General features: G+C 44.5%; 1 protein-coding gene across 1 annotated transcript; it reads right to left on the bottom strand.

The window, feature by feature from the left end:
* Nucleotides 1–736: 736 nt before the first annotated feature.
* On the bottom strand, nt 737–12,369 carry NT5C3B (5'-nucleotidase, cytosolic IIIB). The gene is made up of 9 exons (XM_088474690.1): nt 12,118–12,369; nt 11,089–11,187; nt 9,354–9,423; nt 9,215–9,261; nt 8,397–8,482; nt 7,071–7,160; nt 3,610–3,772; nt 2,381–2,581; nt 737–1,668 (listed from the first exon to the last, which is right to left on the bottom strand). The coding sequence occupies exons 1-9, from the start codon at nt 12,121–12,123 to the stop codon at nt 1,558–1,560; spliced, it is 873 nt and encodes a 290-aa protein (XP_088330816.1). The 5' UTR covers nt 12,124–12,369; the 3' UTR covers nt 737–1,557.
* Nucleotides 12,370–26,738: the final 14,369 nt, after the last annotated feature.

Genomic DNA, 26,738 nt, shown 5'->3' on the forward strand with positions numbered 1-26,738 from the left:
ACACACACCTTTATTTATTTTGTACATGTGATCCCTCTTCTGCTATCTATATATCTTCAAGACTTTTTCCCACCACCCAGATGTGCCTGAATGTCATGCTGCTGGCAGCACATTTATAGGTCTCTTCTTACTTTACCAATAATATTACAGTTCTGGAAAAGATCATATTGCTATATCCCGCTACTGGCTTGCCTATTAGTCTTACTGATGAATATACTCATGAGTTACAAGATAAAATCATTCTTTAAGAAAATATGTCCTATGCTAGGAAAGTTGACAACTGCAAATAGGTGGCCCAGATCCTCCCACTGCTTAAATGCAAATGGTACATACCAGTGGCGTTACAAGGGGGTGTGTGGGCCGCACCCAGGTGTCACCCGCCAAGGGGTGACACCAAGATGCAAAACTACCCCTCAGTGACAGGAGCCGGGTGCTGCACTGTAGTATTAAGTGCAGCACTTGGCTCCTGACACTGTGAGTGAGCCAGCCGCCACTGCATGCACCTCCGGCACCCCACCCCCTGCCTCCCAGTGGTAACGGGACCACGGGGGTTCGGCCGAGAGACCACGCCCCTTCCCGCAAGGCCACGCCCCTTTTTGCCGCTGTGTCCCTCCCCGCACCGGGTTACACCGTGGGGAGGGACGCAACTGGTACATACAGCTCTCCATCTATCAAAAACAATATTCAAATAAACTTGTGGCATTACCAATAAGTCTGAAAACAAAACATTGTGGTGATAGGTTAAGTTAAATTTATTAATTTTACATAATTAAAAAAGTGGCGTAAAAGAAATGTTTTACAGGGTATGTCGAAAATTAGCATCAATATCATCATTGGGTCATATTAACCTTCAGTTTTCTGTTCTATGCGGTCACTCTGGAATCTCTCCCAACCTCATCAGCCAAACTGCGATGTGGGTTTACAAAAAAACCTTTTTGTACTCTGCTAATTATATTTTATGACATATGTACTTGTGGTGTCTCTCAGACACGGTCAGCATTGAGGGGAAAAAAAAGTTTAAAAAAACCCCCCAAAATAATACGAAATGCAAATTATGTTTAGTTTTTAAATGTCACCTGGAAGACAAAATGTAGGCACTGTAGTATAGTGTCTAGAATACAAACACCTCTTAAAGTCTAACTGCAGGTTGTTAAAGTGGGCCTGGGTTTCTTTAAAATAAGTTTAGTAGACTTGGATTAAAAACTGAACAAAACTTTTGTAATACTATTTTTACATAGCTACAATGATGGAAATCATTTCTCTCTTACACAACTGCAGACATTAGCTTCTCCCTTGCCCCTGGAAGGAATACCACTGGTAATGGATGACACTGCCAACAGGGCAGGAATGAACTGAAAAAAAACATAGAACAAATAAACATTTTGCACATCGCTATAGATGGAGAGAGTCAAAAAGAGGCGACAGGTCCACCTTAATAAATGGTATTTCAGATCAGCTATAAAAAGCGTCTTCATGACTGAAATAAACTCATCTAAAATACTTTTGCTAAGTGAAGGGAATCTGTGGAGATAACAGATAGTGGGTTGTTGAAGGTAATTAGTTCTTGGTGGTAATGAAGTTTATTATGCCGTTCACAACATCCAGAGTCTCATCCCTGACCAGGACTATGTCGTAGGACTGGAGGAACTGCTCAGTCAGCTCCTCGACCTGCAGAGACAGACGCAGCATAATAAATAGTAAACTGCAACCAGTGATGTTAATACAATTATTTAAATTACGGACACAAGTAAAACTATTTAAGTTCAGTGGCAAATTAAAACACAGTAAGATACAGGATTGGTACCAATAGACAAAGAACCTTTTTAGTTTACTTGTCAGTAATCCCACGGGTGAGTTGGCACTGCTACAGACAACACCAGCAGTGACGGGGCCTATACACCTTTTGCAAAAAACTGCGCTTCACACCCGTTGCCTCTATTTTATTCTATTTTGGATATTACATCAATGCTTATTCCGCTATGGTTACAGATGGTCATTTTATTATTACCTATGCTTCATATTTTATTTCTCATACTTTATCATATTAATTAATAATTACCCACCAATACGATACCCTGATTATCATGTGTATACCTGTTTTGCCTGGAAAATTACTGTCATTGAAGAAACTTGCAGCTTTGTTTTATTTTTAAACATATAAAGGCTTATATCGATCATATAAATATCACACCATCCACCTCATACACTACTGTACAGCATGCCACAACAGCAGACATTTAAATATATATTGTCAATTTGTTCCCCTTCTCTTTTTGCTCTCAGGTAAAAGTGGGGTTCTATTGTATAAATACATATTCAGGTATAAAGTGTGTTAAGAAGTAATACTTTACATAGCGAAGGTTTTAGAATCTATCCCCACCTTGTCATTCAGGAAACCAATCCTAAGAATATTTTCCATGTTGGTGACTCCTTCAGCCATTGTGAGGTCCCCCAGAGTATCTCCAAGAAGAAGAATATGACTGCGGTGACCAATATGCTGAAAATATTCAGTGTCTTTTAGGACAGAGTTATTCTTGTTGTATGTGTGAATTAATTCACCCTTAAATCCAGTCAGAAATCCCTAGGAAAAAATAATTGACAATATTATAAAAACTATATGCCAATACATTGACAGGACATGTCTGTGCATTAACAGCTGGTGATGAGAGTTACATAAGGATATACCCAATTTCCTTCTAATATACAGACACCTACACATATAACTCTCACCTCCTCCTAATATACAGATAACAGAATATGAACCACTCGTCGCCTCCTAATACACAGGAGGAGGTGAGAGGTGCATGTCCTGGTGTCTCATACACAGACATTAGGGAATGGATCTCTCACCTCCTCCTAATACACAGACATCAGAAAATGTATTTATCACCAACTCCTAATACACAGATACCAGGACATGTACCTCTCACCTCCTCTTAACACATAGATATCAGAACATGAACTGCTCTCCTTCTCCCAGACAATTGGGCTTGCACTTCTCACACTAAGCAAGCCTGATTCAGCATTTATTTCAATTGCCATTTTACATTTTTCGGTCAAAGTTGACGATGATCCGCAGTTTTGTGAAACGGTTATACCCCCATGACGTGCACCTCTCACCTCTTCTAAGCACACAGACATCAGGACATTCACAGCTCACGTCTTTCTAATACACACAGGCCAAGAAATGAATTTCTCATCTCCTCATAATACACAGACACCTGTAACTCTCCCCTTCTCTTAGTACATAGATATCATGACATTTACCTATTCCATCTGTACTTTCTACCTCCTCCAAATACTGACAATACACAAACCAGGACATTAATTTCTCACCACCTCCAAATACAGATACCAGGACACGTGCATCTCACCTCCTCGTAATACACACATAGCCACCAGGACATCCATCTCTCACCTTCTCCTAATACAGACACTATTTACCGCTCTCTTTCTCCTAATACATAAGCACCAAGCACCTTTCCCTCTCAGGCAATAAAGCATGGACTTCTCATCTCCACCTAACACAAACATCAGTACAAGTATCTCTCTCACTTCCCACATAAAACAAAGTGTATAGATACAGGTAAACGTTGCACTGTTACTTACATCATCATCAAAGTCCATGTAGTTGGAGACCACCTTAATATTGGAGTGATAGACACCAGCCTGACTGATAATTTCCTCCAGAACATCCCCAATACCAGCAGAGAAAATAAAGAGGGGGATCTTGGTTCGATGTAGAGTGTCAAAGAATATCTCAAAACCTTCTCTGAGAAGACACAAAAATGGAATTTAATTGGGAGAAAACATGGAGTGACCAGGAGGTCAGGGAAAGAGGAATGTAAGATGAAGAAACGGGGCGATACCCAAAGACTGGAAGGGGGCCAGCAATGAGGATAGAAAGCATGAAAGACAAGTATGGGCTGGAGGAAAGTGATCATGCCAGAAGGGCAATGGGAGGGGGCCTCCAGATGCAGCAGTAAGGGTATAAAAGGCACTTATTTTACAACACATTCTCACTTTGTGTAAGCATGCTAATATTAAACGTATAAGAATATGCAATATATTTTCTTGAGTACTGAAGTTGTTAACCTAGTAATAAATCAATTCTGTGCAATCTCCTGCAGACTTCCTTTTTTTTTTCCATACCAATAAGGTAACATGCCCACTGGCAGCATTTTTACACCAGTACAATACATATTAATGGTCCTCACATTAGGGTTCATTAACCCAAAAGTCATGATACCCGCACATGTTTTTCTTGTAATTGGGTGTGTTGAGGTTTCCTGAAGACTTATGGTGGGTACACACTACACGATATGCTCCCTGAGCGATATCGTGTTGTGTTGTCCCCGGCAGGCTGTGCTCAATGTCGTTCATGACATTGAGCACAGCCGCTGAACGATATCATTAACGATATCATTCAGCGCCGGGCTCTCTCCCCCATTCCCTGACATGCAGCAACCTGACGAGATCGTCATGTTGGCCTGCATGTCAACCCGATGAACGATGATGACGAACGACCCGCGGGAACGCGCGTCGTCATCGTTTTGATGTTAAAAATGGACGATAAAGTGGACGACTGAACGATAACGTTATCGTTCAGTCGTCCACTTTATCGCCCAGTGTGTACGCACCATAACACAACACAGTACAAGATAAAAGCAACAAGGCTGATGGGGTGACCTCCAATGACCACATAAATGGAAGTAAAACCTTCAGTTTGAAATCGGATTTCACTGACATTTATACTTTTATAAATCATAGACCGATGGTTATAATTTCTTAGTGAGCATTGTTCTCCCCAGAATTTTTTTCCAGCCGGGTGGCATCAAGAAGTAGCCGGGTGGGGGCCTTCGCAATAATAAGTTTTAAACCCTGACCTTATAATAATTTAAACTTGAAATAACATTTTATATATTAATTCTCCTCTTATTAGAGGCCCAGTCGTCTGATTATGAAAAAGCTGCAAAGTCTGTAGGATCTGGTCCTTTTTATACAGCTTCCAGATACTGTCCCCACTTGCAGGCTCCCAAAGTGCCGGGTTGTAGGCTGTTTCTTGCTGGGTGGTGCACCCGCAAAAAACAGCCTGGGGAGAACACTGGTGAGTATAGGGAAAAGGTCTTGCTCTAAGACTAAGACTGCTATATGTGTATGGTTTAATAATGTGCAATTAACAGCAAGTTGCATCAGAGAGAAGAATTTTAAAATGAATTGCTAAATATGGTCATTTAGAGAAAACATGGTTGCTTAGTATGCTGCTATATAACCATATAGAATTGCAAAGTTTTCTTATAACCCGCAGAGGAATAACATAAAACTGAACATAGTTAAGTTTTGGGTGGACAATTTTAAAAAGTAGCCACCATCAATCTAGCTCACACTTACCTAAACTGCAGCTTCATTTCTGCAAGGACACCTACAGTAAGGGGGAGCAAGGGAGATGACAAGGATACTTTTAAAGATGTACCACCCACAAAATTGAATTATCCTTGAAGGAAAGAAAGGGAAATGTTGGAGGTCCAAGTAGCTTAAAAAGGGCCCCCATCATACATGTTAGCTAAGATCTATTCTATTTTTAAACAATTTAACAACCAAACAATTAGGATCAATTCATTATTCTAATATAGTTTTATTATTGGAATAAATGCCTCTTCATGGTACAGTTGCATATGTTACATCTGTAACTCTCCCCCACCATTCAGAGTCAATTCACATTAGTCAACTAGAAGTAGTTATTGCCAGCAGCTTGGAAAACTGAGGACAGACTGCTGTACAAGGCTCTTGTAGAGACACAGGGACCCTGCTCGGACAGGGATGCCAAATCCAAAAGAACAGAAAAGAAAACAAACCCCAAGTCCTATTCACTTGAGATTTCAATTAATTAACAATGAGCCGTGGCGGATATTACGTAGGTGCTGCAATTTCCCCCCCGTAAGATCTGCCACTCTCTGAGACTGCCTGGCAGTGGCTTTCCATTGGATGCACTTTCTGCTAATCACATACCAGACAGGCAATCCCCGGGGAAGTGGTTTTTATTCCCTGGGACTGCTGATCAAAACTAATATAGTGGGAAGCCAGTGTCCTGCTATTAAGGAAGCCATACCAGGCTACTAGGGGCTGCAGCCAATGTAGTCCCTAGAAGCTGGCTTGTTGATATGTGCCGGACTGTAATCTTACATATATACACATTTACAGACCCCCAGCCACACAAGATGCAGAGCCACCGCTGACAATGACTATTCTGCCATAAATTGAAAAGCGAATGAACCAAACATTTTATTCATGATAATGCCCTTTAACCACTTAACTGGCTAATATTTTTTCCTAAAATGCTCTGAAAATTGTTAATTCTTTTTCATAAAATTATGTAAATAGCAGATATTTAAACTTGATTCAGTTTACATATTTAAAAAAAAAAAAAATGCAAATTCAAGTTTGATAAGCTATTTACAGTAAAGTTTTTTTTTTTTCTTAACTGTATGATACAGCAGTGGGTAGGCGTTCCTGAGGATCGACCATCACTGCTGCGGGGGTGCCGCTAAGTGGGAATAACACTTGACTGCCTGATCACAGTGGCCAACAGTGATCGGGACACACTGGGGGCAGAGCAGATGCTGCGCTTCTAAGTGCAGACTCAGCTGCATTAAATCCAGCAGGAAAGGGTGCCTGATGGGCTGCCCGATCAATGTGGCCACAGTGATTGGGGTGCACACTGGGAGAGAAGCCGTGGCTGATCTGTTTACTTTGCAGTCGCCAGGTGGGGTGCCACCAGGCTGCCCAATGACTGTGGCCAGCAGTGATTGGGACACACTGGTGGCGGAGCCGTGGGTGCCGCGGGGGACCGGGAGGTCCCTCTGAGATTGGTGGCCCAGATGGGTGTTTCTAGTTGCATAAGATGTGACAAGCCAGAGGAAGCCCAGCGTGATGCGTCCATGTCAGGCGAGTGGTTAAGTATAAAGAGATATGGATTAAACTGTGAGGAAGTAACAATCCCAGTATTTTGTCAGTGTGTAGGAGCAGGGAATGACATCCCCTATGCATTGATACTGTTCTCTGCTTCAGACCTTAGTTTAGCCTGGGACTCTTTTACGATCTGCGCCAGCTTTTGCTTCTCAATCTTTTGTTCACAGAGGAGTGTGTGCGCTTTACTCCACCTGGGAGAGAGAAGACAAACAGACCAGACAACACAGCTCACTATCCAACTGCAACATTTCAGCAGTAAGTTCATGTAGGTCAGCATCAGGACTATGAATAGGTTCTGCTAACTGGATTTAGAACACATCTGATGTTATTGTTGGTTTACTGCACCTATAGTATACCTAAAAAGTTATTTATATTCAGCACACAGACATGAATGGTGACAGATCACAAATTAAGTCATCTGTGAGACACCAAGCTGCAAGGAATTAGCCAATATACAAGGCTACATATAATATAAATCAAGTTGCTATAAAACACTATATGAGGGCAGGTGCCGATCAAGTAGTTTCAGCAGCAAGTTATACCAAAACAAGGAACTCCGTAAAAAACATTTTACACAATTGGAGCAATTAAAAATCAATGACTACTGTCCAGGCATGGGGCTTTATTAGCCAAGCAGCAGCTTTTGTAAGCCGCTTCTCCTCGGCTGGTTGCAGGTGAAAATTTAAAACGGCACCTGCAGTCAGTGCAAAACACGCCAAGCTTTACATTGACTGCAGGTGCTGTTTTACATTTTCATGTGCAACCTGCCGGGAAGCAGCAGTTTGCAAAAGACACTGCTTCATAAATAAAGCCTATGGTATTTAAAAACATTAGACTGATCAACGGTTCATATACGCCAGTCCTATAGCTACATTGTTGTCACAGTCCCCGCTTTATCAAACAGTAGTCAGATCTTCTTTTGAAAAGTGACTATATTTAGCATATGGTATTTCAGACCACAGAGAATTCTGAAAATGTATAAATACTTGTTATTAATTGAAAGTGATCGCTGCAATGTAAAAATTTTATCGAAGGTATTCAGAAAAACATACCCTAGACCACAGGTTCTCAAACTCGGTCCTCAGCACCCCAAACAGTGCATGTTTTCCAGGTCTCCTCACATATTTACAAGTGAAATAATTACCTCCACCTGCTGATCTTTCAAAATGTGCCAGTAATGAATACACCTGTGCACCTGCAGGGTGACCTGGAAAATGTGACCTGTGTGGGGTCCTGAGGACAGAGTTTGAGAACCACTGTCCTAGACAAAGGGGACTATCAGCAAAAACTATGATTAAAACAAATATATTTAGAAGATAGGATGTAATCCAAAGACAATATAGGTTCAATTACTAGGTATAACTGCTATGTATTTTAAGGATGAAAAAAGGATTTCATTTCCATACTGCTGCATAGTTAAGTCTCACCATTCCACCATGAGTGGGTACTTCTCTTGACTGGTCCGATTTGGGTCAATCTCAAGGGGGTAGTAGATGTTGAAAAGCTCTTTCAACTACAAAAATAATAGCAAAGTATAATTAAGGAAAGCAGAGGTAAGCATTAGGATAGATCACAATAAAAAGCAGTTACTGTTAAAAAGGGATGCAGTCTGTAGTCCCTAAGCTGGAAACCTGCTGTTTACCTCCTAATCTTTGCAGAACATTATGGGCAGTGCAAGACTGTAACCACTGGGTAAGAATCAAGGAATAGTCAACAGATGTATACACTGAAAATGTTGCATGATTGTTTTAACTGTCCAATTCGGTATCTCTTTCAGTATCTACTCCCCTTTGACAACCAATTGAAAGTCACCTGTTATCTCCAGTCCCTGCTGGGCTTAGAATATGTGAGGTAAGGGAGAGGAGAATCTTGTGGCTAAATCCCCAGCCACATACTAGTTGGTGATTGGTTACATAGGGGGACATGAAGATTGAGACTAGCATTTTCCTCCAAGTCACTAGCTGCATATGTAAACACCACTGGACCTCAATAACATACACCTTGCTAGACATTCAGTATTTCTATGCTGTAAACAAAGAACCCTTACATCAAACATGATCACTTAATGGTGAATAACAGCCAATTTGTGACTAATGGCCGCAAAGAATATCCCTACTGTCACTTGATAGATCCTTTAATGATTCTATAAAACACCACGTTCACACAGCAAATGTAGAGGGGCCATCCATCGTCAGACCTGCAGGACCTGCCAATTATATGAATGAAACATTAGCCCTTGACCCACCTTCTTTCTGCAATCCTCACTAATGATCTTGCTGTTGTCGATAATATCTGTGTAAGAGAGATGGGATGAGATGCCCAGCTGGCTTTTTACCGCCAGTATATTCTATGAAACCAGCAGGGGGTGGCAGCTGTATACTCACTGTAGCAAGTAGGACACCTCTCTCCATTATATCGGAACCGGCTCAATGTCATGTCAAAATCAGAAATGACCTGTAGAAAGTTATATTAAAAAATTTACATAGAAAATATGTTTCTATCCAGGATGGTTTGACTGCAACAGATTTATGCATAGAGAGCAGACACAGACAAAAACAATCACACATGGAACCCTACATAACAATAAAATAAGGAACAAAATACATTTGCTAGTGCGACAATGATGGTACAGACAAAAAGGCCAATATTAATATCTAAGAAGCCTTAGCTAATAGAGGGCCTGATTCATTACGGATTGCTATTGCGATCGCAGCTGTGATTACGCACGCAGTTCTGCTTCCAAAATATACTAATGACTGCAACTGCTCACCACACAGAGACGCCCACTATCGCTTTTGCACATCCGTAAGACCTCGGAATCCTGCGTATACATCAATAACATCGGACCTTCATGCTGAATTACAGCAGGTCTGACCTTATTCAGAAATTGCAACCGTCATCGCACGTGTATGTCTTTGCAGTGGCTAATTTATGCACGCCCAAGAAACAGCGTTCAAACGGACAGGCACGCCTGCGTTTCTCCGACCACTCCCCCGTCACCACCCCCAAATGCTGACGTCCCTCGATGGCTTTGTATCTGTATACGTGATCGCAATGCTAACTCACGCACGCGCACTGTAGCGCATGCACAGTACGCACCATCGGCCGATCTGCTGTTGCGATCCGTAATGAATCAGGCCCAGAGTGCACAAGATAATGTGAGTATACAATGGGGCTATTAGGATACTGCTAAGTGGATTAATATTTCCATCACCTACAAACTGAGGCAGCCAAAACTTTGTTATGAACAATTATAATTAACTGTCCCTCCTGGGTTGAAATGCTCTCTTGTTTTGGAATCAGTATGATTTACTGCCGGCTGCAAATCCCGGCAGCCCGACGGGTGAAAATCCAGATCGTCAAAAAGTACTAACTAACCTAATTCTACCCCCTAACCCTTCCTAAGGGGTGCCTAACCCTAATCTCCCCCCCAAGTGCCTAACCCTAATCCCCCCTTCCCCGCAGCCTAAGTCCCCCGGGGGGGGGGGGGGGTTGCCTAACCCTAACCTCCCCCCGGGGTGACTAACCCTAACCCCCCTTCCCCTAGCCTAAACCTACCCTCCCTGGGGGGGACCTATCCCTAAGTCTCCCCCCCCCCCCCCCCCCGGGAGCACATAACCTACCTCCCGCGCGGCTGTCCGCGCCCGGCTTACATTCGATCGGTAAGCCGGGTGTAAGCCGGTAAGCAGGCCTTCCTTCGGAAACACCTCCGTTTGGCCAGCCACCCCCCCTGCCCGTCTACAAAACGGGGCGAGCTGTCGATCAACATAGACAGCCGCCCCGGAGCGAGAGAATTTCTCTCTCGCTCAGGGGCTTGCGCACTGCGAGCCGGTCTGAATCAGGCCCTAAGACCAACAATATCAACTTGGAGTTTATTTTAATAAGTCAGTGATTGTTCTACTATCTGTAAAATGTAAAAGTTTAAGATAAACAGTTGAGAATAAAGTGTAAAGATGAGTAAAAAAAATAAAATGTTACTCTTAGCTAGTGTAAACGAAGTGAAAAACCCTCTTATACAGTCAATTTTAACGTATTTCTTCATAAACATGACCCATTCAACCGATCTCTCTCTTTACTATTATCATATGTCTTATATTATATGGAACCTGTGTGACCAACCTGTAATTTTTCATCGCCTCCATTTTGTAAAGCTAAGATTAGATCTCGAACCCTCTCTGGGTCCCTCATACGTACTGTATCTTTATTAAGTTCTGGGATCTGAGAATGTAATTATAAAAACAAAAATAGGTGACGACAATGTTAAAAACCTTTACATTCTTCCCCCATTGAACCCCCCTTTCTTTTTTCTGTACCCCACAAAATTATTCTTGATAAAAAAAAGCTTTACAGTCAAGTCCCCAATTGTTATATAGAGATATATATCTATTAAATAAAACATAGTAAATACCAAAATAAGAACACGTTAATACAAAAGCCAACATTGAACTTGTACAAGTGTATATGGTGATCAATTGTCATGCTGCATGAATCATACAAATCCCTTTGGATTTGGTGCAGTCCTGGTCCACATACGCCCCTGTGAAGAGGGTGCAGAGCAGTGCTTTTTGTTTTTTTATACGCACAGCAGTTTCTATAACTGATGGATAGACCATGGGCAGAGCAAGCTGCCAGCACCATCAAATCATCACGAAAATATCACAGTTCTAGGGCAGACGTATGGGCCATTATTTAATGAGGAGCTGGAATGTGAGCCTTATACTGAGGGTGAATGCTATAGTTCTGATAATTGGGGGAATATACTTCACTGGAAGACTACAGGTAATATGAGTATGTACTGTATATACATGTAGTCTTTCTTCTGTCCCTAAGTCCTATGCCACAGTGGGGTCATCAGGAAGGTAAGTACAGCAGGGCAGAAAGAAAGGGGAGGAGGCTGTTGGTGTAATTGTTTCATCAAGATGAGAAGCAAAAACACCTACTCTTGTAGCTTACAGTACACACATGCAGAATTTATGAAGCTAAAGTTAATGATTACTAAAAAGCATTATAACATGAACAAAGTGTCTGTAAGGCAGATATATCAGGCACACTTCACGATATACTTGCATGACTAAAAATACTTTTAAACCAGTAACTATGTGTTTGTCAAAAGCAAAAATGGATGTAACATCAACATGCATTACTCACAAGCATCTTTGTTCACTCCACGAAAGGTATAAGCTTTTCTTGATAATGCTACAATACCGACTCTATGCCTAGCGAGCATGTGATGGGTAGACTGTAACTCAGCACAGGCCCCTCTAGTAGGCTATGTCTAGTGCTGCAGTAAATATATAAAAGTAATCTGCAGCTCACTGCCTGCTGTAACATAGACACGTGTGTATACGTGTATGTCATACAAACACTTCTCCTAGCAGAAGCTGCCGCTTCCGGTCTGCACAAACTACAGTACTTCCTGGTGACCCGTTTAGCGAAAATGACCACTAGAGCGCGCCCTGTCACAGAGATTTAGAGGACATTTTGTCGCCAGTGACAAGCATCAGCCATTTTGTTGGTTAGAAAAGTGTAGAAACCTACATTTTTACTATGCGGAATACCAATTAAAAAATGTTTCTTAGGGGTATATTTACTAAAGTGCGGATTTTAGAAGTGGAGATGTTGCCCATAGTAACCAATCACATTCTACTAAGCATTTATCTAGCACCTGCTAAAATATTAGCTATAATCTGGTTGCTGTGGGCAACATCTCCACTTCTGAAAACCCGCACTTTAATACATATAATTTTATACCCCTTACAGACCGATTTTGATCACAAAAATGAAGAAGCATTGGGGCCAGCTTGAGCACCCCCTACCTCTCTATGCATGGCATTTTTTAGTGAAATGGGGGAGGGGGATTTGGGTAACCTGAGAACTGACATTCATTTTCAAAGATTTGTTCCTATGAGTTGAAGTAGGGATGGCCAACGGAAGAGAGCAATCAAATAGTGTCTGGATTGATGCAATAGCAACATGGATTGTGATGACAAGTATCCCACGCAATTTGGTACGCAATTCAGCTGAGAAAATATGCTAATGGTTCCAAAGATCACCCGAGCATAAGAACGCCCACTGCTGCCTTCACACATGCGTACAACATCGCTTACCTGTGTAAATATTGGTAACATCAACGCACATCGAGCGACCATCTTCCCTTGTGGCAGGTCTGACCTGCCGCAGACTTGGCAGCTCTCCTGACAAGCAGAGGTCTCTAATGCTGCATAGGAGATAACAAGGCTAATTTATGCACACCCATGTAACGGCGCTTAAACAGTCAGACGCACCTGCATTTTTCTGACCACCCTCCTGTTACCACCCACAAACGCTGTCCACTTGTCACTCACTTTGCGATGGATTCCTATGTGCATCTGCAATCGCTGCGCATATGCAGTGTGGTTTATATGCATGAGCGATAGCAAACAATCACTCGATCTGAGTTAAAATCGCCTTAGTGTCCATCTCTGAATCAGATTCTGAGTCTCTACTTCCTATGTTATCCATCAGAGCATGCGATGGTGGCAACCATTGCAATCCTGGCATCAAATGGAGAAAGCATAAACATCAGATTGGAAACATCGATGGTTGCCAACCATCAGCTTCCGATGATCATCCCTGTATAGAAGTAGACATACACAGCTAAAAGTTTTCTAGGAGATTATGACAAAAATTAAAAAATTAAGTTATAGTGAAAGTTAAATTATAGCTCTTCTCCAATAATTTTATTTGTCAAAAGTTTTTATAAGGGTTCCTCATTGTTTCACACATTTAACCAAAGTTGCTACCTAATTTCAGGGACAGTGCCGGATTTTAAAGATTTGTCCCTAGGTATGTCCCTGTATTTGAAATACAAAGGCCATTGACGTGAATGGGTCATTGACATACATGGTGCTTCACAGAAATCATGCTTCCTCACTGTCCCAATCTAGAAAGGGCAGTCCCGAATTGGGGGACTGTCACACAGGGCCTGATTCAGAGATGGATGCAATGCCAATGTTTACACAGCAATTATCGGGATCTGCACATCAAGTTTTATTACTTTAGAGTATTATTCACAAAGTGATTGACAGACAGGAACCATTTGTGGGCAGCAACGGGGTGTGTGTGTGTGTAGCAGCTCAAATGTGGTGCTCCTTTGCTGCCCACTTGCACATTTGCAGCTAGCCGAAATATAAAGTAAAGTGATCGTGGATGCAATCACTAACTTTTACTGATCGCGGGGATGGGCTACTATCGGAGCCCCAGGGCCTGAGCCACCATTAGGCAGCTGCCTAGGGAGCGCCTGCCCCTGGGGGGGAGCCACTGAAGCCATCAAACAACAAAGCTGAAAGGTTTCACCGTACGATACATCCTCCTTTTACGTTGCACTGGCGGCAAAGAGGAGACCCAGATGCACACACACAAAAGGACAAAAAGAGGTGGGGGGTTATGGAGACATACACATTAGGGCATACTTGCCAGGTCTCCCTCATTGTCAGGGAGACTCCCTGAAATAGTAGCAATCTCCCTGTCTCCCTGAAGAGTCTAGCAATCTCCCTCATTTCATCCTTACCCCCATTATGAACCTGTTATATTAAAAAATAGAGATATATACATTCAAATGAGATCATTAGTGTCATTTCCTTGCATTGGTTATTATAAGGCACAATGATCCCTATGAATTTCTGGAAAGTATCAGTGTGTTTTCATCAACAAACAGATCTTACTAACTGCTTTTGGGCTGGTTTACATTTGGATGTAAGTCAGGTTTAGGACACGCCTCTCAGATTTATCAGTACACGCCGACTGTAACACGCGCTGCTTTCACAGTCTCCCTGAAATGCTTTTTCAAAAGTAGGCAAGTATGCATTAGGGGAGAAGAGTGGTGTTGGAGTAGTGATATAAAAAGCTAGTTCTGGACACAAACAGCAAAAGTCCTCCTGCTGCTGCAATATGAAGAAGCTGCATTCCTTACATATAGAGAAACCATACTTGCCAACCCTCCCTCATTGTAAGGGAGACTCCCTGAAATAGCCGCAATCTCCCTGTCTCCCTGAAGAGTCCAGTAATCTCCCTCATTTCACCTTACCCCCATTATGATACTGTTCTATAAAAGAAAAAACAGAGATATATACATTCAAATGGGATCATTAGTATAATTTCCCTGCATTGGGTATAAGGCACAATGATCCCTACTGCTACAGGCATTTTCTGAGACGTATCAGTGTATTTTCATCAAGTAGATCTTAGTAACAGCTTTGGGGCTCATTTACATGTGGATGTAAATCAATTTTATGACACGCCCCCCAGATGTAGCAGTACACGCCCAGTTTAACGCGCGCTTGTAGGTGTTGCTTTCACAATCTCCCTGAAATACTTTTTCAAAAGTAGGCAAGTATGAGAGAAACATGTACATAGGAAGGTCTGTGCCCCGTGTGTAAATAGTAGGCAGGCACTTAATCCTTGATGTTGCCCTCGCCCACAAAGTAATAAAGGCCCTATTCTGGCACCCATACCAGCTGTTGGCATCAGAGGCACCTACTCCACCCACGCTACACCCCTAAATGCAGGGGCAGCAGATGGGGGAAGAAGGGTTTGTAACTCCAGGGCAGCACTGACTGACCCAGAACTATTCGAGTGCTATGGAGGGTGGGAGAAGAAAGGAGAGGAGAGAGAGAAGGGCAGGCTGAGTGGCAAAAAGAGCACCATGGCTGAAGTGAGGACAGCTGAAGTGTACTCAGAGAAGTGCACTCAGGGCCTGATTCAGACCCTGTCGCAAGCGCCGAGCGCTTGCAACCGGGTCGATGGTGGCCCAAAGCACATGCGCACGACGGTGACGGAGGCGTTCCCATGAGAACGCCTACCATCTGGGGGTGGCCCCACTGACATCACAAGTGATGTCAGTGGGAGAGCTTTCGGCTCTATTAGAGCCGAAAGCTCCCTGGGGCTTGCGGCCACGAGACCCTACCACAAGGGTCTCGTCACAAGTCCGATGGTCGCAATGGTCTTGACCATCGCGACCATCATCCTGGCCGCTCGCATTAGCTCGCACAGCAATGGCCGCTCGCACAGCAATGCGAGCGGCCGGGAGGCCACTCCATAAAAATGAAAAAAAAGACGCCCTGATTCAGAGCGTGCCTCAGGGCCTGATTCAGAGCCGCTCGTAAGTGGCCGCTCGTTCGCTCTGAGCGATGTTCGCACAACTGCGCATGCGTATGGGTCGTAATGCGCATGCGCAAACCAGTCATTGCGGTCGGAAATCGTGAGCTCGCAAAACAGCAAGGGGCTGCTAATTTGATTGACAGAATGTACCGTTTGTGGGTGGTAACAGGGGAAGGTGCTTGAAAACGGGGGAGTGGAGATCCGAACGCAGGCATGCCTAACGGTCAAAAGGGCGTTTAATGGGAGTGCATAATTAGTAAAGGAGCGTCATCGACCACGTCACTTGGTTGTCTTTTAGCCTGAACTGCTTGCAGTGATTGCGGTAGGAAAATCCTACCACAACCACTGCGAGCAGTTCTGATGCCTTTCGATGTTCCCGATTAATGTAATAAATACCGGAGATGACGTGTGATGCGAACAGCAAAGGGACATCTTTACAAAATAGCGAGCGCATTTTTCGTTCGCTCGCTCAGACATAGAGGCGTCAACAAACCGCAAAGAGCGAGTGCTCAATTTAAATAGCCGGCCCCTTTTTTGGAACGACCGTCCGTAAATAGCGTTCCGGCTCTGAATCAGGCCCTCAGTGCCATAGTTGTGTATCTGGGGCCTAGGTCCAGACTGAGGGCCTGATTCAGAGTTGGGAATAGAGGGCCTGATTCAGACCCACTCGCGAGCACTGAGCGCTCGCAAGCGGGTTGATGTTGGCCAAGTGTGCATGCGCACGACGGAGGCGGCTCCGTCGTGTGCATGGGCGAGACCCGAATAATGACGGGCAAGCCGTCGTTATGGGTTTTGCACCAAAGGGGGCGTGCTGTCGATGGTCATTGACAGCACACCCCCTTTGGTGAGCGTGCCGGGGGCGTGGCTGCCCAGATGGAGGCGTTCCCACTAGTGATGTCAGTGGGAGTGCTTTTGGCTCTGATAGAGCCAAAAGCACTCCAGGGCTTGCGGCAGACGAGACCCTACCACAAGGGTCTCGTCGTAAGCCCGATGGTCGCGATGGTCTTGACCATCGCGACCATCATTTTGGCCGCTCGCTATAGCTGTGGATGGTCACCCACAGCTATGCGAGCGGCCAGGAGGCTGCTCTTAAATTCAGAGGGACGGCCCTGATTCAGAGCGTCCAGCTCTGAATCAGGGCCAGAGTGAGATATCTCACTCAACTGTGAACCTGAACAAACCATATTGCAATGCAAGGGGTGTAAATACATACATTTTTTTACATGTGGGATAAATACTGGCTGATTTTGCATGAAGCCCACAAATACTGTACAGCTTTATTATTACTCTACAATTTAATGTCAGTTTGGAAACACTCCTCCCAAATCTTAATCTCTCTGCACATTTTAAATCTGCCCCACCTGCAGTGCAGCATGGTTTCACCAAGATGATCAGTTGAGAGAGATATCTCACTCTGGCCCTGATTCAGAGCCGGACGCTCTGACAAGAGCGCTCGCTCTGAATCAGGGTCTTTTTTTTTTTTTATGGAGCCGCCTCCTGGCCGCTCGCATCCTGTGGCCAGGATGATGGTCGCAATGGTCAAGACCATTGCGACCATCGGGCTTGCGACGAAACCCTTGTGGCAGGGTCTCGTGGCCGCAAGCCCCAGAGAGCTTTTGGCTCAAACAGAGCCGAAAGCTCTCCCACTGACATCACTTGTGATGTCAGTGGGGCCGCCCCAAGACGGTCATGGGAACGCCTCCGTCTGGTCAGCCACCCCCCCGGCCCGCCCACCAAAGGGGGCGTGCTGTCACTCAACATCGACAGCACGCCCCCTTTGGTGCAAGACTCGGAGCGACGGAGTGCCCGTCGCTATGCGGGTCTCGCGCATGCGCTCTGGGCCACCAGCGACCCGGTTGCGAGCGCTCAGCGTTTGCGACCGGGTCTGAATCAGGCCCTCTATTCCCAAGTCTGAATCAGGCCCTGAGTTCAATGCTAGAATCCAGAAAAGATCCAGAGGCTAGAAGGTATCCAGGTCTAGAAAGGATGCTATGTTCAGTTGGTATCCATCATTCAGAGAGGGGATCTGACAACCAAATAGTCACATTTGCCTACCCTCCAGATTTGGTCGTGAGCCTGCTGAAAATCGTGTGCAGCTCCCGACCTCCCGGGAAGGCAGGCAAGTCTCCCGGCAGCTGCCGACCCCTCCTGCCCCCCACCACAATTACAAGAAAATCCCCAGCAGCGGGGGGCCTGTGACGCGATTCACGCCGAATTGCATCATTTTGGCCCTGTCCCCTGCTTCACACTGTCTGTAATAGCAGGGGCGGGGCCAAAATGAATGACGCGATCACATGGCCCTGCCCGCAAACTCTTGTCGTCTGGCCGCCCCAGTTTGCTGGCCACGCTCCCCCACCCGTCAAGCCGATCTGGCTGCTCCCTCCCGGAAGGGGAAGCCAGATAGTCGGCATGTATGCAAATAGTATATAATGTAGTACTCAGCAACTTTATGAGGTCCAGCTTTCCAAAAGTGTCCAGGGTCCTGTAGTCAGTGACTGCAGCTAGAGCCAGAGTGGTCACACCCAGAAATACATCAGGAGTTATCGCGCAGTGCGTATAATTTTATTTACTACTGTTGTTAGTCATTGGCCGCAATTCAATTCAAAGCGATGATAAATAGTCCTGGGAGGGAGCTCACAGAGCTATTCAATAAAGCACAATGTTTGGTCCGACTAAAGGATTTTTTCTCGCAATCCCCTGGGGGTTAGGTCCATAAATAAGGAGTATGGAGTAAATAATAGTATAAGGGAAGGAAAAGCACATGGGGAAGAGGGTCGTGCTTGTGAGAGCTTACATTCTAAGGGGAGGAGCAGACACACAGGGGTGACACAGATGGAGTAGACGTAGAAAATGGGACAGGGGTCAAGATGAGAGATGGATGGCTTGATGAAGAAGCGGGTCTTGAGAGCCCTTTTGAAGTTTTGTAAAGAGTCTGAGAGAGGTAAAAAATTCCAGAGGTAGGGAGCAGCATGTGCAAAATCTTGGAAGCGGTCGTGGGAGGTAGTAATCAGTTAGCAGGAGAGGTGGCATTCATTTGCAGAGCGAAGAGGGCGGGCAGAAGTGTGAAGGGAGATAAGGTCAGAGATGTAAATGGGAGAGGAATGAGTGATGACTTGGTGAGTGTGAGAAGCTTGAATTGGGTTCTGAAGGGGAGCAAGTGTAGAGCTTGTAGGAGAGGGGAGACAGATGTAGTACATTTGGAAAGGAAGATGAGCCGGACAGCAGCATTGAGGACAGATTGGAGTTGAAAGAGGAGGGAGTCAGGGAGGCCCGATAGGAGGAGATTACAGTACTCAAATCTGGAGATGACCAGTAAGTGAATGAGGGTTTGGATGTGGGTCTTAGTAGCAACCAGGGTGAGAAAGGGTCTGATGCCGAATTGCATCATTTTGGCCCTGTCCCCTGCTTCACACTGCCTATAATAGCAGGGGCGGGGCCAAAATGAATGACGCGATCGCATGGCCCTGCCCGCAAACTCTTGTCGTCTGGCCGCCCCCTGAAATTATTTTTGAGATGGAAATGGCAGGACTGCGAAAGGTACTGAATGTGTAGTTTGAATCAGAGAAAGGAGTCAAGGATAAACTCCAAGACAGTGCACCTGGGGGCTAGGAAATGGTTGTGCTGTCAATAGATAATGAAAATTGTGGGAAGTGAGGTTATGCGGGAGGGTGGGAAGACGATCAGTTCAGTCTTAGCCATATTAAGTTTCAGAAAGTGCTGTAACATCCAGGAAGATATAGCAGAGAGACAATTGGAGATATGAGTGAGAAGAGAGGGGGAGAGGTCATGGGAGGAAAGGTAGATCTGAGTATCATCAGCATAAAGATGATATTGGAGGCCAAAAGAGCTGATGAGCTCACCTAGAGACTACAGAGAGAGATAGGAGAGGTCCAAGAATTCAAGAACAGAGCCTTGGGGAACACCTACTGTTAGTGGAAGTGGGGGTGGATCTATGAGAGAAGACAGAGAAGGAGCGGTCAGAGAGGTAGGAGGAGAGCCAGGAGAGGGTGGTCCATTGTGTCAAAAGCAGCAGAGAGGTTGAGAAGAATGAGCAGAGAGTAATATCCCTTGGACGGGAGCAAGGATGGCAGTTTCAGTGGAGTGGAGAAGACGGAAGCAATACTAAAATTGGTTAAGCAGGAAGTAGGAGGAAAGAAAGGCGTTAAGGTGGTTGTAAATGATATGCTTAAGGAGTTTGGAGGCAAATGGGAGGAGAGAGATGGGTCGGTAGTTGGAGAGAGTGTTAGGATAAAGGCTAGATTTTTTTAGAATGGGGAGACAAGGGCATGCTTGAATGTGGAAGGTCCAGTGCCTGAGGAGATTGATAGATTAAGGAGATGAGCAAGATGGCAACAGGTAGAAGGAGAGATGTAGCAGAGGAGATGAGAGTGGTTAGGGTCAAGGGTGGAGGTGGAGGGGGGGACCGGATGAGAGCCATGGCCATGAAGTCAAAGTTGGTAAGATGAATGAAGAGGTTAGGCTGGCAAATGAGGGGGCATTATTGAGTTGATACTTTCAAGTACAAGCTGTGGAGGAGCTTTTTACGATCAGTGATATTTGCCATATGGACACTACCATCAAACGGTGTTTGCACTGAAGTTTTCCAGCTAAAATAATGTACATGACTGACAAAAGGGGACTGCACAAGTTGCAGAGTAAATCATTAAAACAGGTGGTGTGTCAGGTTGCGGCCTAGGATCATCCGCTACTCACCGCGGTGCCGGCTTCCCCTGGTCCATCAGGTGGTCAGATGCCAGGTGCAGCGGCGGGTGATGCGCTGAGCATTATTCTTAGTGCCATGTGAACAGCCGTGTGCCGCGCCGCGCCTTGGTTACTGCTGTCGCCGTCATGGATGCGACCATGACAGTTCACATCACCTGACTGCCCTTTACCCAATGGTAGCATGGTGGTGGTCAGCTGACACTGTCCACCTATGATCTGCTACCTTAGGGTATAAAGCCTGTCTCCGGACGGAAGTTGCCTGTGCAAAGTTGTCACTATCCAGTGTTTACTGCTGCTACCTCGTTCCAGGTTCCCTCTTCGTGATCTCCTTGTGTCTACAAATATCATACTCCTTGTGCAACAGAGCGTCATAACATCTTGCCCGTGTGCTGACAAATACCAAGTCCTTGTGCAACAGAGCGTCATAACATCTAGCCTGTGTGCTGACAAGTCCCAATCCTTTGTACTACAGTACGTTCTATAACATCTTTCCTGTGTGCTGACAAATACCAAGTCCTTGTGCAACAGAGCGTCATAACATCTAGTCTGTGTGCTGACAAGTGCCAATACTTTGTGATACAGTGCGTTCTTTAAACATCTTGCCTGTGTGCGGAACCACTGCCACTTCGTTGTGCAAAAGTGCATCCTATAACATCTCGCCTGTGTGCCTAACAACTGCTAACTCCTTGTGCAACAGTGCGTCCTAAACACCTCGCCTGTGTGCTCAGCAAATGTCTAGCCATTGTGCAACAGAGCGTACTTCAATCTTAACCGGAGTACCTATCAAGTGCCATCTTGGTGTGCAATTGTGCGTCTGGACACCACACTGGAGTGTATTACCAGCTGCACCCCTTGGTGCAACTTTGTGTCCTTGGGTATTATTACAAGTGCCACCTCTCGGCGCAATTGTGCATCAAAAGACTTCTCCTGTGTACAAATTAAAGTCTACTTCCACAGAAGTAGTTCTCCAGGGCCACAGTAGTAAGATCTCTATTCCCGTGGGTACCAGACACCTGACCAAAGGACCGCGACCTGCCAGTAGACTGCAGCTAAACCCATATCCCGCTTGGAGGGGTCACTGGTGAACACATCCCGGCTGGTTAGACTCCGCACCATTGGTCAGGTCTCGCCAATGTCTGGTATTCGTGGATGAGGAGATCTTACATACAGGCCCCACGCCTCTGGTTTCTTCCTCAGCCCGCGACCTCAGCTTTCATCCCCTCAGTAGGGGAGTCCTCACAGCCGGTCGTGACATGGTGCTTGTTACACTAATGCATATCACAAGTGCAAATGCATAAATCAGTTAATAATAAAAAATACATCTCGGGAGTAAACAGATAAAAGATACAATGTGACAATTGTCAAAAAAGCATCAATATAACACAATCCAACAATCTAAAATCTGTAATAGTGTTATATATTAGATATAGATACTAGATATAGATGGAGATCACCCAATAAACAAATAGCAGCTGCTAAATATAACAGTCTATCCAATCCTTAATAGTTCATATGTCCAATAATATCCACTTCACTGCTATTCCACTAATAGGATATAACATAAACCGCCTCTCCGTGTTGTGTGGATCAAATATGTAGACCCCAGACAACGGACATGCAACCCACAGGTGTAAAGAGTATTGTATCTCACCACAGCAGTATTCAAATAGCATGTCCCATAGCGGTATTGTTTAATCCATAGGCAACCTGCCGGAACCAGCAATGCGGCTAGGATCAGTGTATCAAGGCACATGGTGCTCCTGGGCGGTATATGTGGAGAGAGCACAGGGACCTGTAAATTACAATGTCCTCCAGTGGAAGATGTTAAGTCCACAGCCAGGCCAGTAGTTCCGTTAGCATCCTGAGGGTTAGTAGGCACGGCAGCGCGGATAAGGGTAGCGGTGGCAGTGGCTGGCAGCTTAGTCTGGATTCTGTATCCTCTACGTGTTTTTCCGCACAGTAGTGCGGCTTTCACAAGAAGCGGAAGTGAATTATTCCCATTCAGTTCTACATCGCCTGCATCACTCACGGACTCGCACTTGTGGAAAGTCAATTACCAAGGCTTTAAAGAGGACTGCACCAAGCTGCAGAGTATATCTTACCCCACCTTATATACATTGCCCACATCCACTTGGGCTATCAGATGTGAAAGCAGTAAAACAAACATCTTTTTACAAAGAACTTAAAATTACAAAAAAGCTTAAAGATACACAGCTTATTTCAGCTCACATTGGGACTCATATAGGAAGTGTCATTTATTTAAATGTATCCACTACATAAGAAATACAACGTTTAAGATTTTGGCCCTCATTCAGAGCCGCACGCAAGCGGGCGCACGTACGTTAGGCGTACGTACAAAAATATTTAAATTCAATGGCTCGCTCGTATTTTCGTTCGCATCTAAAATTCCTCCCTAAACTCTGACGACCCCTCCTCTAACTAACGAGCGTACGAAATAGCGAGCGTACATCCCCGAAATGGCTTGAAAGGAACGCACGCACAAGTATAAACAGGAAGTGGCCTTGTCAGATGTCGATTACCTGCTCCTTTATTCTGCCTACCTCCATCAATCGTATCATGCCAATCAATGTATCAATTAGCTTAATTGTTTTTTTTTTTTCAACACAATGCAAGAAACTTTACTCTTGTCTGTGTTTGTGTTTACCCGCAGAATACGTACGGATGAAACATTCGCTTTTATTGTTTAAAAAACATGTGAACCACAATTAAACAATTGTACTATTGCTGTGTATCCCCGCATATTTCCCTGGGTTCATTTCTTTATTTAAATTTGCTTACGCATGTCACTGCATCAAGCCTATCCTAACTCTCCAGAGATTTCTGGCCCTGTCGAACACATGACTCATACACTAACCAATAAAATTGCTCCTGTTAATTTCCAAAATACATTAGCCAATCAGAAAATTTTTACACACTTTATCAAAAATGATTTTTAAGAAAAACACCATTGCCATCATGAGAGCCTCCGCATTCACCAGGCGTGAGCTGCTGGTGCTTACGGAGGTCATGGATCGCCGGATCACCAGCCAGCCAGAACCCATGACCAACCGGCAGAAGCGCTCCGCGTATGCGGAGGTACGGTCCCGCCTGCGGTCCTTCGGATCACGCCGCAACATCGGGCAGCTGGAGCGCAGGTGGTCAGACCTGCAACGGCGAACGCCCCGCTTGCTGGCATGCTTTCGCATGCAGATCCTGGCAAGTAAGTGTTATGTATTGTGGTTTTAATGTTTGTGTTTGTGGGGCAAACTGCGTGTGCATGTTTTCCTGTCTGTTCTATTTATTATTTGTACTCATATCTGCGTCTGCATGTTTTCCTGTCTGTTCTATTTATTATTTGTACTCATATCTGCGTGTGCATGTTTTCCTGTCTGTTCTATTTATTATTTGTACTCATATCTGCGTGTGCATGTTTTCCTGTCAGTTCTATTTATTATTTGTACTCATATCTGCGTCTGCATGTTTTCCTGTCTGTTCTATTTATTATTTGTACTCATATCTGCGTGTGCATGTTTTCCTGTCTGTTCTATTTATTATTTGTACTCATATCTGCGTCTGCATGTTTTCCTGTCTGTTCTATTTATTATTTGTACTCATATCTGCGTCTGCATGTTTTCCTGTCTGTTCTATTTATTATTTGTACTCATATCTGCGTGTGCATGTTTTCCTGTCTGTTCTATTTATTATTTGTACTCATATCTGCGTCTGCATGTTTTCCCTCTTTTTATGAATTTTTAATTCTACTGCTATTTTTTTTGGTTTTATTTCTTTTTTCTTTTTTGTTTGTTTGCCCGGATTTGTCCATAAACTAAACGCAATTTATTTGACATATTTTAGGGGGACAGCCAAGACTCCGCCGTCAACGTCGGCGTTCCCGCCCACTCTCCCCAACCCCCAGCCAACACTCCACCCCAAATCTTTCGCCTATTCCCCACTCCTCCCCATCCTTCCCAGACCCTCTCCCGGAAATGTCGGGCCTCCTTCCCCTCCGTCCCACTTCCCCCTCTCCTCCACCCACCCCTCTTCCAATTACCCCCTCCCCGGAGTCCAGCATAACTCTGCCCCATTCTTTGGGGAATGACGGATCCTCCGAGGAGGATCATGGAGGTTTTGCCGGAGCTCCCGATTTGTTTCCCGGTATGTTTTTTATTATTTTTTTTAAAAGCACAAACTGTTTGTATGTAATCATGTGTCGTGCCTTTCTTCGTGTTTTTGTGGCTTGACTTTTGTTGATTGTGAAGGTTTGCCTTTACCTCTTCCTGGTGATTTAAGCATACACATATCATACCTGTGGGAATTTGTACCTAGGCCTTGTATTTTTGCCAGCCCACCCTTTTTATTTATGTTTTTGGGTTTAGGAGTGATTTGTTTTTTTTTTAATGTTTTTCTGTGGAGTCCCTATTGTTGTATTAACCCACACACTTTTCTCACCCACAGAGGAACAGAGGCGTCGGCAAGAGGTGGCGGATGTTGTGGGGCAGATGCGCCACCATGTAATCGGCCTTCTGGTGGCCCTCGACCGGCTGTCTGGCCTCCTTCGGCATTAGTTTTTTTTTTTTTGTTGTATTTGCTAAATAAATTTTTAAAGACAAATATACGTTGTGGCTCATTTTTAAAAACCAAAACCAAGATAGTTTAGCCTGACATAAGTTCCTGCAAGGATTTCCCTTTTTTAAAAGTTAGATTGTGTTTTGTCTTTGTATGTCAAACAGACACCAGAAACACATAACAGTAACAATGTAATTTCCCTTTTTGGGTGTAGTGTCAATTTCAGATTTCTACATTTTCCAGGTTCCTACTTGGTGCGCAAGCTGCTTAGGCCAATCTTACAAATCCCAAGGTTGGGCCAGGCTTCCTTTTGGTGTGGATTGGAAAGCTGAAAACATATTTCAGTTTTGCTCAACTGGCGTCAGTACTGGTTTACCCCTTAGTCAAATGTAACTTGTGTTAACCTGGTTACACTTGCTGTTAACGTCCCAAAAAAGGAAGACCATTTCACTCTTCAAACATTTATTCACCACATAACAGAGAAAACAAAGTGGTCACTCCCAAAAAAAATACACAGTGATAAATTCAAATACAACACATACCAAGAAAAAAATTAATAAAAACACAAAATCAAGAACTGGTTGACGAAGGACCATGCCAACATGATTCCACAAACATGGCGTTGCGATATGGGTTCCAGAATATATGCCCAAAAGGACCAGATCCAGGTTTGGTAAGGGTAGCAGGAAGTAGTGAGCGTTGGAGTGCCAAAGATTATGTGAACAAACAGAAGATGGTGAGAAAATTATAAAAAAATTAGATGTTTGCCAAAAAAAACAAACACATTAGGTATAAACACTGGAGTTTTGAACAAACTTACCTAAAAAATCTGGCCACCACATCATCGCGTATGGCCCCCCCACATACTGACCTTCGACCAACCTCGGGGGGGCCATCCTCAGGTAAGGCATCCTCTGGCTGCATTGGGACACCACTCCTTATGGCAATGTTGTGAAATATCCCACACAGGACCACAATTTTCGACACCATATCCGGCACATACATGAGCTCGCCACCAGAGCGGTGGAGGCATCTGAATCGGCCTTTTAAAAGGCCGATACAGCGCTCCACCACTTGCCTGGTGGCTGTATGTGCGGAATTATACGCACTTTGTGGCCCTGGTGTGGGAGCCAAATAAGGAGTGAGCAGCCAGGACATGCAAGGGTATCCACTGTCTCCTGTGAACAAAAATAGACCACATCAGGAACACTGTGTATCAAGCTTAACATTGTTATGTACTAAAGGTCTCCACTTACCCAGAAGCCACGCATCACCAGCTTGTAGGTTGGTTAATTTCTGCCATATCCCTGATTGCCGGATGACGAAGGAGTCATGTGCACTTC

The sequence above is a fragment of the Taudactylus pleione genome, unplaced genomic scaffold (assembly GCF_031769625.1).
Source record: "Taudactylus pleione unplaced genomic scaffold, aTauple2 ptg000155l, whole genome shotgun sequence".
NCBI classification, from domain to species: Eukaryota; Metazoa; Chordata; class Amphibia; order Anura; family Myobatrachidae; genus Taudactylus; species Taudactylus pleione.

Excerpts from the sequence above, each read along its gene's own strand:
- NT5C3B (XM_088474690.1), bottom strand. Across the intron at positions 9,424-11,088 it reads GAGGCGATGAAAAATTACAG|GTCATTTCTGATTTTGACAT; the intron begins GTTGGTCACACA and ends AACTTTCTACAG. Across the intron at positions 1,669-2,380 it reads TTGGTTTCCTGAATGACAAG|GTCGAGGAGCTGACTGAGCA; the intron begins GTGGGGATAGAT and ends CTGTCTCTGCAG.